General features: G+C 43.4%; 1 protein-coding gene across 4 annotated transcripts; it reads left to right on the top strand.

Moving 5' to 3' along the window:
* The first annotated feature begins 3,741 nt into the window (after positions 1-3,741).
* LOC147433865 (filament-like plant protein 7) lies at positions 3,742-11,922 on the top strand. Of its 4 annotated transcripts, none has more exons than XM_086490490.1 (8): positions 3,742-4,130; positions 4,306-4,430; positions 5,517-5,850; positions 6,206-6,360; positions 6,650-6,815; positions 6,909-9,552; positions 9,693-9,762; positions 10,858-11,922. In XM_086490490.1, the coding sequence occupies exons 4-8, from the start codon at positions 6,247-6,249 to the stop codon at positions 11,536-11,538; spliced, it is 3,675 nt and encodes a 1,224-aa protein (XP_086346616.1). In that variant the 5' UTR covers positions 3,742-4,130; positions 4,306-4,430; positions 5,517-5,850; positions 6,206-6,246; the 3' UTR covers positions 11,539-11,922. The 4 variants fall into 4 exon arrangements, with proteins under 4 accessions (XP_086346616.1, XP_086346614.1, XP_086346615.1 ...); XM_086490488.1 differs by having other exon boundaries at positions 5,517-6,008; XM_086490492.1 differs by having other exon boundaries at positions 3,744-4,130; positions 5,517-6,008; positions 6,653-6,815.
* Positions 11,923-13,279: the final 1,357 nt, after the last annotated feature.

The following is a 13,279-nucleotide window of genomic DNA, read 5'->3' as shown; positions in this document are numbered from 1 at the left end:
ACTAAACTCTCATTGGACCCCTTTGCCTCCTGGCCAATAGGAATCAGGCAAGCCATTGGGCTGCTGAATGCTCATTGGACCCCTTGGGAGCCTGTCCAATAGTCTTCTAGAGGAATTAATTCTCATTGGTTCTTTTATTAAGTGTTTTTACATTAATTAAACTAGATTTAGGTCCACCTCCAAGGCCATCCAATACGAATTGGGTACACCTTGTGGGCATTTGGCCTAGGGAGCTGACATGTGTCCCTCATTCCCTTTGTGTAAAGGGAGCTTGTGTGTGTGTGTGTGTGTGTGGCTTTCTCTCTCATCCCCTACATGCAAGGATCGCCCCCTCCCAAGTAGGGATTGCAAAGACTTTTTTGTACACACACAAAGCATCCGATTCCCTTAAGGTTGACCTTTGGACACAACCTTTGAATTTTGGAACCTTAGCATTTTGGAAGTCTTAATGGGCTTAACCTTAGGGTCTTTTTAGCCCATTGTTGCACATGGCTCTTTTGCAGATGCCCCCCCCCCCCCCCCCCCCCCCCCCTTTGGATCCCTATTTTCCCTTTGGATCCCTAATGTGGCCGGTCTGCTAGCTTAACCAATATTCTAGCTTTTTCTCCCGTGGCACTTCCCCAAATTAAATGATCAGTTTAACATGAGAAAATCATTTAGGAGAATTAGATATTGATTATTATGACACATCCCTAGCTTGCCTAAGTTTAGGTCGGGTTCCCACTTCAAGCACAACCCTAGCTTGCCTAAGTTTAGGTCCGGTTCCCACCTCAAGCACAACCCTAGCTTGCTTAAGGTTCCCACCTCAAGCACAACCCTAGCTTGCTTAACGTCAAAAGGACTTTTAACACTAACCATTGGAGGTCCTTAATGAAGCTAACCCTAAGGTCTTTTAAGCTTCATTAGTTAACCTTGCTCTTTGACATACCATCTCTCATTTGGGCCCCTTTACCATTGGCCCCGTGTTGAGATAGATCCGTAAGCACATGTCTATATTCCAACCCTTGTTCCCGTTTATTATCCCATATTAAATGATCAGTTTAATATGAGAAAATCATTTGGGTTGGTTAGATATTAGATATTTAATGACAAGCTTCCTAGCCCAATTGCCCCCAATGTGCATTCAAATCCTATTGGATGGCCATAGAGGTGGACCAATGGGAATTAGGCTAGAGTAAATTTAGTTTAATTCATTTAAAAACACTTGATAAAAGAACCATTAGAAATTAAGCTCTCTAGAAGACTATTGGACAGTCTTCCAAGAGGTCCAATGAGCATTCAACAGCCCAATGACTTGCCTGATTCTTATTGGCCAGAAGACCAAGAGGTCTTATGGGAGATTAGTTGATTTATTTAAATACCTAAAGCTCTCACAAAAGGGAAAGGGGACACATGTCACAAGGTTATCACTTATGCTTTTTAATTGTCATTGGCTAAGCTTTGCAAGGGCCAATAGGATGCCAACATGAGTAATTAGCAAGAGGGGTTGACCAAGAGAGAGAGGGGGTTGATTTTGGCAAGGCATTATCACACACACACTCACACAAGCTCATGTGTGAAGTAAAGAAGACTATCTCCTTTTCAAGCTTTAACGAAAAGCTCATCATCTACTCCAAGCTTGTGAGAAGGGAGGCCTACACCAACAACTCTTTGCTTTGTGATGCATATCCAACCAAGAGCCAAACTCCAATGTATGCTCATCTCCTCTACCATGCTAATTACTAAGCTATGTTAAGCTATTAAGAGTGATTATGAGAGGAGACATACTTCTTTCTCGTAAGAATACTCCTTCTTCCTCTCGATCTATTGTCATACCCCGCTAGCTCTCACCATCTTTGAAGGTGTGTGAGGTCTTGGGACTGTGAGGGAATTGATGTTGTGTTTTCAAGTGTAAGCTTGGTGCTTGAAGCTTCCATCTTCATTGCACCAACAAGTTATTGAAGGAACACGAATATTGTATTCTAAAATGTCTCCCTTGATGGGGGAAACCTATAACACAAAGCCTTTTGGAGGGAGGACCTGCTCCATGAAAATTTGGTCCTCAACTGTTGTCAATAGCTTAATTTCTGCCTTTTTTGAAGTATTATTCATGCCTATCTAACTAGGTGTTATGCTTTTGTTGCTCTCTCCATCCAAGCACTCTTGATATGCTCATTAGGAATCTATTCTTAATGAAATGCTCACCATGTCTATGTTATTTTCCTCTACACACAAGTTACTAGACCATTAAATGTTACAGTTGGTGAGGCTGCTGGGTCGAGAAGTGATGCACCAAGAAGGGAGGATAAAATTTCACCACCTAGTTATACAAGAAAATCTTACAAGCAGAGACCAATTTCATAATAATGTGAATTGACATAGGTTTCAATAAATCACACACGCACTTGCGTGGTTAGCTCACCAAGATCCCATCCCCGACGTGGTGGGTTCGAAATTCAATCCGCCGTCGTCCCTTGACTTTCACACCGTTCCTCGGCCTCGACATTTGTGCCCTTCAACTGTCACCGCTGATCCCACCGCGTCGGGGTCATTAAGACCTCGTGTCAAATAGTGATGAGGATGGGCAAGATAGGTTCTTCCGAAGCGTGGAAGTGAGTGATTGATGTGTACATAATCTTTTGTGATGATGGCTATATGAGTAGTTCTTTTACATCCAAATGAGATTGACAAGCTTGCATTCTGCAAACCAAATCTACTTTGATTGACAAAGGCATGTTTTCCAAGTGAGACTCAAGTTAGCCTAGAGACCCTACCTTCATCGTATTGCCCAAATTTTAGAAATTCTTTTGCTGCTAATTCCCAGCCATGGATCCGACCAAGAACATGGGATTGCTATAAGGTTTCATTGCACCCTTTTTCATATATTTTCGTAATATAGTGTAGCTGTTAAAGGCAAAATGTCTTGGCAACCTTACTACATATTATAATCACACCTTGAGCAAAACGTCCTAGGAATAGTCAAACTTGTTTATATAGACGTGCACTGCCTTAATCGATGGATTAATAAAAAAGCCAGTCTTGACTTTAGGGTTAGGATAGATTCGTATGGGCAAGGTTTAACCTCTAGTCCCGGCCTACTTGCATTAGCAGACTCTATCTGCTAGTCTCAACTCGCTCGAAATCGGTAGAGTTGGCAAACACAATTCTCTACCCCCGGCCTTCTTGAAGATCGGTCTGTTTCACGTTTCCTGCAGTTAACATCAAATGATAAATCTACTGATGACCCCTACCTGTGCGAATCTGCTCTTATTAAACTACGGCAAGCACTCGACTAAGTAAGGAATGAGTTCTAAAAGTTTTGAAGTGGAACTTGGGAACTTGGGAGCAATGGAGGGCAGAAAATGAAATTGAGTAGGCCTATTAGGCTAAAGAAATTGGGGGCTGGGGCCTGCTTTGGACAGAGAGCGGTAGGATAAGTTTCCCTCCACATTTCAAAAAGAGGAAGATTTGAAAATGGAAGCGCACGTGGCTGTAAGAGGGACGGGCAGCAGCCGGTGGCCCGCGATCTAAAGGAGCTCTTCACATGCTTTTAGCACAGAAGAGGGGGTCATGACTCATGATTGAGAAGGCTCAACAAAAGCTTTTTGCGCGAGATCTTCTCTCTCTCTCTTTCTCTGAGCAAATGCCTCCTGTGGCACGTGCTGCTTTATTGCACATTAACTGGCTCTCTCCTCTCTCATCCACACACATGGATGATGGTCAATGGAGTCACAGACCGCCTCCACACACACACACACACACACACACACACACACAACGGGCCACGCCTCACAATGCAACCCATTCTCTCTCTTCTGCAGGTGACAATTCGCAAATTTGACGACACACACATGGGACAGAAAAGAAAAACTCCCGCGGACCCTCTCCTCCCCTTCTCTTCTTTCTTCTCTCGTGAGCTGTCCAGCCATGCTTTTTGCTACTACGCCCCCATGGCTTTCAACATCACAAGTTGAGTAGCGTAGTGCTGTAACTGCTGTTCCGCCTACGAGAGCTTTGCTAGCTGCTCCCATGGCAAACCCACATGCTTCTCTTTTCACATGACCCATGACCCGCGAATCACATTAACTCTCTCTTCTGTCTCTCATGGACATACACACACAAGTACGCATACTAGCGTCAGAGCTAATAAGGTGAACTCTGCTTAAACCACAAGCGTTTTAATCTCTCTCTCTCTCTCTCTCTCTCTCTCTCTCTCTCTCTCTCCATCCATCCCCTCTCCCCCCACCCCCCCCGCCCCCCAAACCTCCCCACACACACACACACTCTCTCATAGGCGCGTACTAACTATCGACTGACGTATATCAGGCTATCAGCAGGCTTTGTCTGTACGAGACGTTTCTCTCCCTACCGTTCCTCTTCGTTTCAGGTTCATCTACTGAAGATTAAGGACTCTGTTGCGCATGCTGCCGCTAGCTGAAAGAACCAGCCAGGTAAACTTTTCTTCTAGTTTAATTGAGATTTTGAAGTTTGCTAGAGTCTTGTGTCGGTAGCCACTTAGTTTGTAACGCCTAATTTTGTGAGAAAGTCCCGACCAATTGTAATTCGCTGTCAATTACATTTGCCGTAACACGCTAATTACTGAATAAATTTCCGCAATTGAAAACTTGAAGAGCTGCTATTGGAATTAGCATTTCATCCTACTTCTACTCCTATTGGGTAGTGGTCAATTCCCATTTTGGCAAAAGTTCAGTGCTTCTGCTTTATTCTCTCAACTTTGTCCAATTTCAGCCACTCTTTTAGGCGAATACCGCAGAGAGGACGATTGAGAGAGCGATGCACGGTGACAGGTTCGATCCTCCACGTAGCGCAACGTCGCTGGTTCAATCCTCCTCCTCGCAGACCCTTTGTCTGCTCATGGGCTTTGGGTGCACGAACCCCCTTGTATGGCTTAACGTGAAGCATCCATTTTGTAAATACATGCGCAGGGTGCGTAGAGCCTTCTCAAGTCTATTTCTCAAGCAAGGAAGCGAGCGCAGTGATTGATAGAAAAGGGGTATACGAAAAAGATGGGGTGGACCGTAGGAGTATAAAAACGTGGTAAGCTTAGCCTTTTACACAAATACACTACTCTGTATTGTTCAAATTCGAATTTTGTACAGCTTGTCCGGACACGAATCTGAAGCGTACAACTTGTCCGGGCTCTGACTCAGGTGACATGCTTTAAAAGACTTTTCTAATGGTTTCAGAAAAGCCATCAAAATTCGTCCCCATAATTTAAGGAATTAAAGCCAGTTTAATTAATTTTGAAGGCATTTAGATCAAGGCAACCGGGCTATAAATCAGTATGTAAATTGATTCAATGTAATTTTGTTCTCTACTTAATATAAAAGTCTCTTGTTCTTTATGGAAAAAAAAAAAGTGTCGAGGCAAAACAGGAAAATAAACAATGCCCATTGTTTTTTTTTGACAAGAATGAATGCAGAATGCCCTCAAAATTGGTCAATTTCTTAAGTCTGCAGTGCCTATAGTGGATGTGATGATGGGTGGTAAAGAACCAATTTTTTTCTTGTTCTCAGGCAAAGGCAAATACAGATTTTTTGCGGTCTTTATTTATCCAGCTTGACACAGACTCGTCACCCCCTCCATTTGCCTTCACATGATTCTTATTCACGTGAAGGGGCTTTGTTGGGCTGAATGAGTACTCAGCCCTTTTTCTCCAGCTAAATTCCCTCCAAACAAAACTTCAAAGTGAGCGTGTGTGTTCGTCTCAAAGGTGATGGAACCTTAAACTTAGCGGTAAACTAAAACTCATTTACTCGGAAGAAAGGGGAGTTGAGATTCTGCACATTTGTGATGAAGATTCTGAAAGATGAGCCAACCTCCGAGCACTGTTTGTCGAAGCGGTCCAAGGTGGGTGTGGGTGGTTGGGTGTGTGTGCACGCATGCATCGCATCGTGAGCGTTCACACCTAATGCAGTGTGCAATTGGGTCAGGAGATTGTAATTTCTGCTGCGTTATGATGCTATTTCATGACAAATGCTTATGGAAAATTGAGCTTCAAGTTCAAGGTGAGTATTTTAGAGTGGAGATTTGACACTTCCATGCCAATGCATGCACCTCATTTTCTTCTCCAAGTAGTATAAACGGAATACGTCAATTTTCTCTGCAAAGATGATATATTAGACTTGTGAAAAGTTGAGCTGCGGGGATAATTAAGTCGTTTTTCTGGTTTGATTGATTTGCCTGATTTTCTCCTTGGAGGTAGGTACTCTGAATTCAACCTGGTAGAGGGTTCTGAGAGCTGCTATGGATAAGAAGAGCTGGCCCTGGAAGAAAAAGCTCTCTGAAAAGATGTCTTCTTCTCCAAACGAAGTGTCTGATGCATCCCCACAGTCTGCTTCAAAACAATCTGAAGAGCAGGTTGCTCTCTCTCTCTCTCTCTCTCTCTCTCTCTCTCTCTCTCACACACACACACACACACACACACACACACACACAGGGCTGAGCTCAGGGTTCTCTGAAGGTAGAAACCTTACCAAAGAGAAGGTTTCTACTCTCTATTCTGTACTTAGTTTCTCACTCTCTTTCTCTACCTCTTCCTCCTTGTCTTACTGTATGCACAATTGTAACACAAAAGGACAAACTCAACCACCATCTGTGTTCTTCAATACTGCATTTTGAAATTCAATCTATGTCTGCTCTTTTCTAGCAGGAAGCTTCTTCAAGTTCCGCTAGTGCTGCTCCATCTGAAGACTCGAGCTCAGAGTTGAGCTCCAAAGCGAAGGACACTGCAGACTCAAGTGCTGACGCAGACATGAATGCAAAAGATGAATTAGTTAAGCAGCACATGAAGATTGCAGAAGAGGCTGTTGCAGGTAAATTGATTATCTTACAAGTGCATGAACAGGCATAGTCTTGTAGGTCTGGGTGGGCTGTTTAATTTCCATGTCCTATCTCTTTCCTTCCAGGCTGGGAGAAAGCAGAAGCAGAAGCTGTTGATCTGAAAGAGAAGCTTGAAGCAGCAATGCAGCAGAAGTTTGCAACAGAAGACAGAGTGTCCCACCTCGATGGGGCCTTAAAAGAGTGTATGAAGCAGCTTCGTCATGTGCGTGAAGAGCAGGAGCAGAAAATTCATGATGCAGTAGTGAAGAAGACAAGAGAGTGGGAGAAAGTTAGAACTGATTTGGAAGCAAGACTAGATGATGCTACCAATGAGCTATGTGAAGCCCTAGCTGAAAATCAGGCTATGTCAAAGTCTCTACAGGAGCGAGCAATAACCATAGCTGAAATCTCCGACATGAAGGCTCACTTAGAAGCTGACTCCAGTGCTTTGCAGGTGCGCTTGGCTTCAGCAGAGAAAGAGAATGCAAGGTTCAAGTATGAGCTTCATGTACTGAGCAAGGAGCTCGAGCTTCGAAATGGAGAGCAGGAGTATGTGAAAAGAGCAGAGGAAGCAGCAAATAAACTAAACCTAGAAAGGTCAAAGAAAATTGCAAAGCTGGAGGAAGAGTGTCAGAGACTTAAACTTCTTGTCAAGAAAAGGCAACCAAGCCCAGCCCCCATGTCCCATATGAGAGGCGAAGCTGATCCCATCATGAACGAGAGGATAAGAAGGCGTTCTCCGTGTCGTAGAAGCACCACATTCTTACCGCTCAAAGTATCAGATCTGTCTGGAAACGACTTTGGCCTTGATGATGGGCTAAAGGAAGAGAACAGGATTTTGTCGGATCAACTACTTGCCATGCAAGATGAAGCCAAGTCTTTGAGGGAGTTGCTTGTTAAGAAAGATGATGAGCTTAAGTCTGTGAGGCTGTTGTGTGCAAGAACAGCTAACAAGCTCTCAGAAGCAGAGAAGCAACATGACATTCAAACCTTTACCTGTGGCTCAATGAAGTCTCCATCTGCTGCTTTGCTCTTGCAGAAACCCAACGGTGGTAGTTTGGATCTCAGTAATGAATCTGTCTCAGGCGAATCTGGCCCAGAAGTTGTGTGTGCGGAGTCATGGGCCTCTGCTCTTATTGCAGAGCTTGCTCACATTAAAGGTGATAACACAGGTGCCGTGTGTGATAAACTACAAGTCCCGATTACGATAGATTTGATGGATGACTTTGCAGAGATGGAGAAATTGGCATCTTCATCGTCCCCTGGGAGTGCTTGCAATTTCAAGAAGGCAGAGAAATTTGAGGGCTCAACTACCCAAAACTGTGCAGAAAAGCTGACATTATCTGGCGGATCTGAATGTAGCCATGAACAAGGGCCTGGGTCTTTTAATGAGCCATGTAATGAGTTAAGAGACAAGCTAACGGCTGCCGAGAGCCGATTGCATACTCTGCAGGAGAAGCAATCTGTTAGTGATGCAACAATTAATCAGCTTCAGCAGATGCTGGCCTTGAAGTTTGGGCTGGAAGCAGAAGGAGACTTATTGAGGAGGGCAATCGAGGCTGCAAAGCTTGCGATTGAAGGTGAGAAAGGTGACTCTGCTGAGATGAGGAGCAGGGAGATGCTGGCAAAGAGTGACTGTGAGAAACAAAGCGCATGGGAAGCTAATTTTACTTCTCCTGCAGACCCAGTTTCTCTCCGGACATCAGAAACAGAAATTTGTGGTATTGGTGCAGATTTAGCTGCAGCAGTGCGGAAGGTTCTTGACATAGTGGAGAGTATTGGCCAGACAGACTATAATTTCCCTTACGCAGAGTGGATTTCAGCTCCATCCCTTGAGAATGATGGAATGCCTGAATTCTCCAGCCCGGGGAAGCAATGGAGAAGCTCTGGTCTGGATGCTTGTGTAGAAAGTCTAATAAATCTATGTAACAGTCTTGTGCAAGGAAAAGTGGATATTATCGACTTCATTGCAGAAGTTGCATCTGCATTGGATTGGCTGGTTGGCTTAATATTTACACTTCCAGATAAGACATCAGCAAGAATTGTTAATCAGAGGATTGGCCAAACTTGTGCTGAGCAAGTCGATAATAGTGATTCTGAGATGATCAGCGCGGAGAGCAGTCCCACTCAACTGCTCTGCAATGCTAGTGATGGGGAGGATGCTAAAATATCAGAGCCGCATGACGTGCTTCCTGATCAGAGCTCTGTTTCCAACTTAAGCTTTCAATTTTCTGAATCATCTGTGCTTGATGAGGACGTGCATAAGAATGAGGAAATTACCTTGAAGGCAAGCTTGGAGGCTGAGATGAGAAAAAGTAGCAAGTATGAGAGTGAGATCTTGCGGCTGAAAGTGGTGAATGACCAACTTGAACAGGGTCATGAACATACCATAGCAAAGCTTGCAGATTTAGAAGCCCAAGTAGCCAAAGCAGACAAAATGATTCAGAAATTAAGCAATGAGCTTATGGAATCCCAAAAGAGGTCCATCAGTTTGGAAGACCAGCTTCAAGACCTTTTCAGTGACAAGCAATCTCTTGAGAGTGCTGTGGCAGACCTAGATTATGCCAAGAATACTCTGGAGTCGGAGATGCGGATTGCAAGAGATAATGTGGAAGCACTTGAAATGAAGGTTATAGCATTGGAGGAAGAGCTTAGCAACGAAATGAGATGCCATAAAGAGACTGAACTTCAATTGTTTGACTTGAAAGAAGAGCTAAAGCTTTATCAAGGGTAACATCTCTCTCTTCTCTTTTGTTTTCAAGCTTTTGTGTGAATTACAGATTCAACACAGTCGATGTTGGTTTCTAACTTGGCAACTATGCCTATTCTTGTAATGGTAACTGGAAACACTTAATGGCGTCATTATGCAGAGATAGGAGTACCCTTGAGCAGTCTGAGGTGTCAAATGAGGTCGAAGATGAAGCGACGAGGTTAAGAAAGGTGAGATTTAAATTTTCCTGGAAAATTCAATTTTAGCAGTCACCTTCTTTTCTTTGGTAATCTGTACGTGATGACTATGGACCACTCTTTTGAGTAAGGTGTATAATTGTCATTTTCCTTAGATGGGTTATTTGTCTTTACGGAAACCAAAAGGCTTCTAATATAAACTAGTACAGCCGGCGGGCTTCGCCCGCCTCTCTCTCTCTCTCTCTCTCTCTACGTCACTGTGCTCCCGGAGCTGTGTGCAGGCCACACCCGCCGCTTGAAGGACGTTCTGACGCGTGGCAGGGAGGGGGAACCGGAATTCCCTCCCCCATTATCCTTAGTATAGATGACATGTTTGGCCTTTCTTATGTGGTTTGCCAGATGCTTCTATGTGCTGTAGCATGTTTTGATGAAAATCTACCGAAACATGATTTTCTGGGCATTGAGCGCCTCACAGGACAGGTGTTTAAAACACACATACATTTTTATTCGAGCCTGCTAGAAGCTTAGTTGGGTGAGTGCTTTACATTAATAGTCTCAAAGGAATGCCGTGCCAAGCCCTTGAAACTGGGGTAAAGGTTCCAAAGAGAGCTGTTTCACAGTGGAATGCAGCAAATATGTGTGGACTAGGTTCATGTTCAACACACATGGACTATCATGCCCATCGAAATATGGTTTGAAGTTCTTTTGCTAGTTGCTCCTTTCACAGTCATTTAAGGACATGTCAAGCAATTTATTCATCTGCTCTTTATAAAATGATGTGGCATCCCCGTTACGGTTCCCTTTTATTTGAGCTTGTCAGGGGTTGGGTTGGGTGGGGTGAGGGGTTGCATCTTTGATCCATCTGTGCCATTGTCTCACTAAGTGCATTTTTTGATCTGTCTGTGATGTTCTAGAGAATGCTGCAGTGTGAAAAGCTACTTTAACTGTTCACTAAGTGCATTTTTTGATCTGTCTGTGATGTTCTAGAGAATGCTGCAGTGTGAAAAGCTACTTTAACTGTTCACTGTCTCGAATTTTTGGAAAGCGTCACGTCCTGTTTGCTCCTGCTTAGCATGCAGCTCACAGAATAAAGGAGAACTCATGAATTTGAATTGCTGGTTTAAACAGGAGCAAGAAATAGTTGCTGCAGCAGAGAAATTGGCAGAATGTCAACAAACCATTTTGGACCTGGGGAAGCAGTTGAAAGCCTTGGGTGTCTCCAAGACTGTGTTTGATGTAGCCTCTGCTATTCCATCTGAATCTCCTTCTTTGGCCAACCAGTTACCTTTGGCTCCAACACAGAGGGCTCGAAGTGCAAGTGATCAAGTCTGTTCATCAGTAACCAACACACAAATTGACATGCAATGCAATGGTGAGCCGATGCCCATCTTTTCATCGAGGAATGAAAGAGATCGAAAACAAGAACAATCTGGTTTAACCAAGTCTTCAAAGAAGGCAGCTAGCTTGAGTCAAGAAGAGCCAGGAACTCCTGTTGCAAAAAGGGGAGGGCAAGCTATTGGGAAGCTTGGGAGGCAAGGACATTTAGATGTTTACAACAACCATAGGAATAACCATAGGTTTCCATCACCAACTCATGAAGACAAGGATGGAGCACAGGGAGGAGTTGCTAACTCTCACACGTCAACAGAGCCAGTCGTCAATTCACCATTGAGGTCACCTGCAAGGTTCTTAAGCTTGAGGGGAAAAAACACACATGAGCCTTCTAAGCATGGCGACAATGAGGCTGCAGAGAAGCATGGGTCTTCTGGCTTTAGCAGGTTCTTTGCCAGAACAAAAAGTGGGCACTGAATTTGTCTCTAGAATTTTGTCTCGTACAATCTGCCATGCAGGTTTTCTCCTTTTCCTAGCCTTGTTCAGTGAGGATTCCAAGGTTTATCCCCAGAACAGCTACGGTAGGCTCTTGTAAAATGGGACATTAGGGTGTTCTCTCTTCATTAGAATTGCCATTAATATTATGTTTGTAGTGGCCTGAAAACTCAGATAGACGTTGATTTCTCCTAGAAGTTCAACACTTTATACTTGTAAAACTGGCACCCTTCTTTTTGTAGTAGAGGATAGAAAAGCATGGGATTTCCTCTATTATCTAGTAGAAGGGAGTGACAGGCCTATTTATATACATATTTGGGGTTGTTGTACACCTGGTTTCTCATCAAAATCTTACAATGGTGCACAGCTTTTGCAATGTTGCCAGCAGCAAGAAACGTACTTGGGGCTGCGAAATTGAAACTTGTATAGCGGAGTTGCAGGTGTCTTACATGCCAAATCTGGTCGCTTGCTTGTATTGAAACTGATGTTAGGAAGGTCCAACTTATTGTTATCAATGTCTTTTTTTTGGGGGCAATTTGATGCACATCAGCTAGTTTTACAGGTTTGCACCCACACCCACACTTGCATGCTGTAGGGGTTGAATCATATTTAGCCTGCTTTAGCTCGAGGCCAACTCCCCTTCATTGCCAAACCCTTTTGTAAAATGCATCAGCTAGTTTTACAAGTCTGCACCCACACACCCACACTTTCATGCTGTAGGGGTTGAATCATATTCGGCGTGCTGTACCGTGAGGTCAACTCTGCTGAACATTCAATGCTCAACCAAAAATATGACTAAAGAAACTCGTAATATATAAATACAAAGAGCAAGCCAAAAAACCTGAATGTATGTACAAAGTCTTATTTGTGGCAAGTATGAACCCCTCTTTAGTTTGGTTGCCCAACCCCTTCTATCAAAACTTAATGCATTGTTGGCACCAACTCCCTTTCAAAATAGAGCTTGAGATGCACTTCATTGACTCTCTTCTTGAGAAGATGATTGTTCATTTGCATCAACACATAAGTACCACTAAGAAAAGCTTGATGAACCTTACAAGGCACTATCTACTTCTTAAACTTGTTTTGAAAGGTGAATTCCAAATAGCTTTTGTACTTAGTCAACAAATCCCTTTCTCTATCTACTTCTCTTGCAAGTGTTGGTTTAACTTAGCCACTCTTTTTTTTCTTGTTACTTTATCAATGTCTCCTTAAAGTAATAAAAAATAGTGCTCTTCAATCCATAATAGCAACTTGTCATGGTAAGCAATGACAACCTATCCAAGCATTGATAGGTATCTCAAGAGCTGTTCCTTGAGGTATAGAGGAAGCAAGAAGCTTTAATGGAGTGGATAGGCGTAAATGATACAAATGATGCATGCAAATGGACTCTACAACTCTTGCGAAGGGCTAGCATGTCTCATGGATAATATATGGTATGAAAGTCGCATTGCATTGCATGTCCGAATAGTCATCTTATGTGGATTTAAGAATGTTGTATTCAACTAGCCCAATTCTACTTGTTTTGTTCCAGAGGGATTTAATTAGTAAGGGTTACAGTATGGTGACATGTGAGTGTAGCAAAGGGGGATTTTACAAGGAAGGAAAGGTGTATTTTATGAAGATTGCTATTGCATTTAGGGGCGAAAAAAGGGGTTTCATGAATGAGAGACGTCCCCAAGCAAGAGGGCTTTCCCAACATGTGGTGCATCAATTAGGTGGTCAT

The sequence above is a fragment of the Adiantum capillus-veneris genome, chromosome 19 (assembly GCF_014529385.1).
Source record: "Adiantum capillus-veneris isolate H3 chromosome 19, ASM1452938v2, whole genome shotgun sequence".
Lineage (NCBI taxonomy): Eukaryota > Viridiplantae > Streptophyta > Polypodiopsida > Polypodiales > Pteridaceae > Adiantum > Adiantum capillus-veneris.
This window is presented reverse-complemented; position numbering and strand designations above follow the sequence as displayed.

Bases quoted from the DNA above. Each gene is read 5' to 3' on its own strand.
- LOC147433865 (XM_086490489.1), top strand. From the start codon at position 6,247: ATGGATAAGAAGAGCTGGCCCTGGAAGAAAAAGCTCTCTGAAAAGATG. The intron at 6,361-6,649 runs GTTGCTCTCTCT...GCTCTTTTCTAG, and splicing joins CAAAACAATCTGAAGAGCAG to CAGGAAGCTTCTTCAAGTTC. The intron at 9,553-9,692 runs GTAACATCTCTC...GTCATTATGCAG, and splicing joins GAGCTAAAGCTTTATCAAGG to AGATAGGAGTACCCTTGAGC.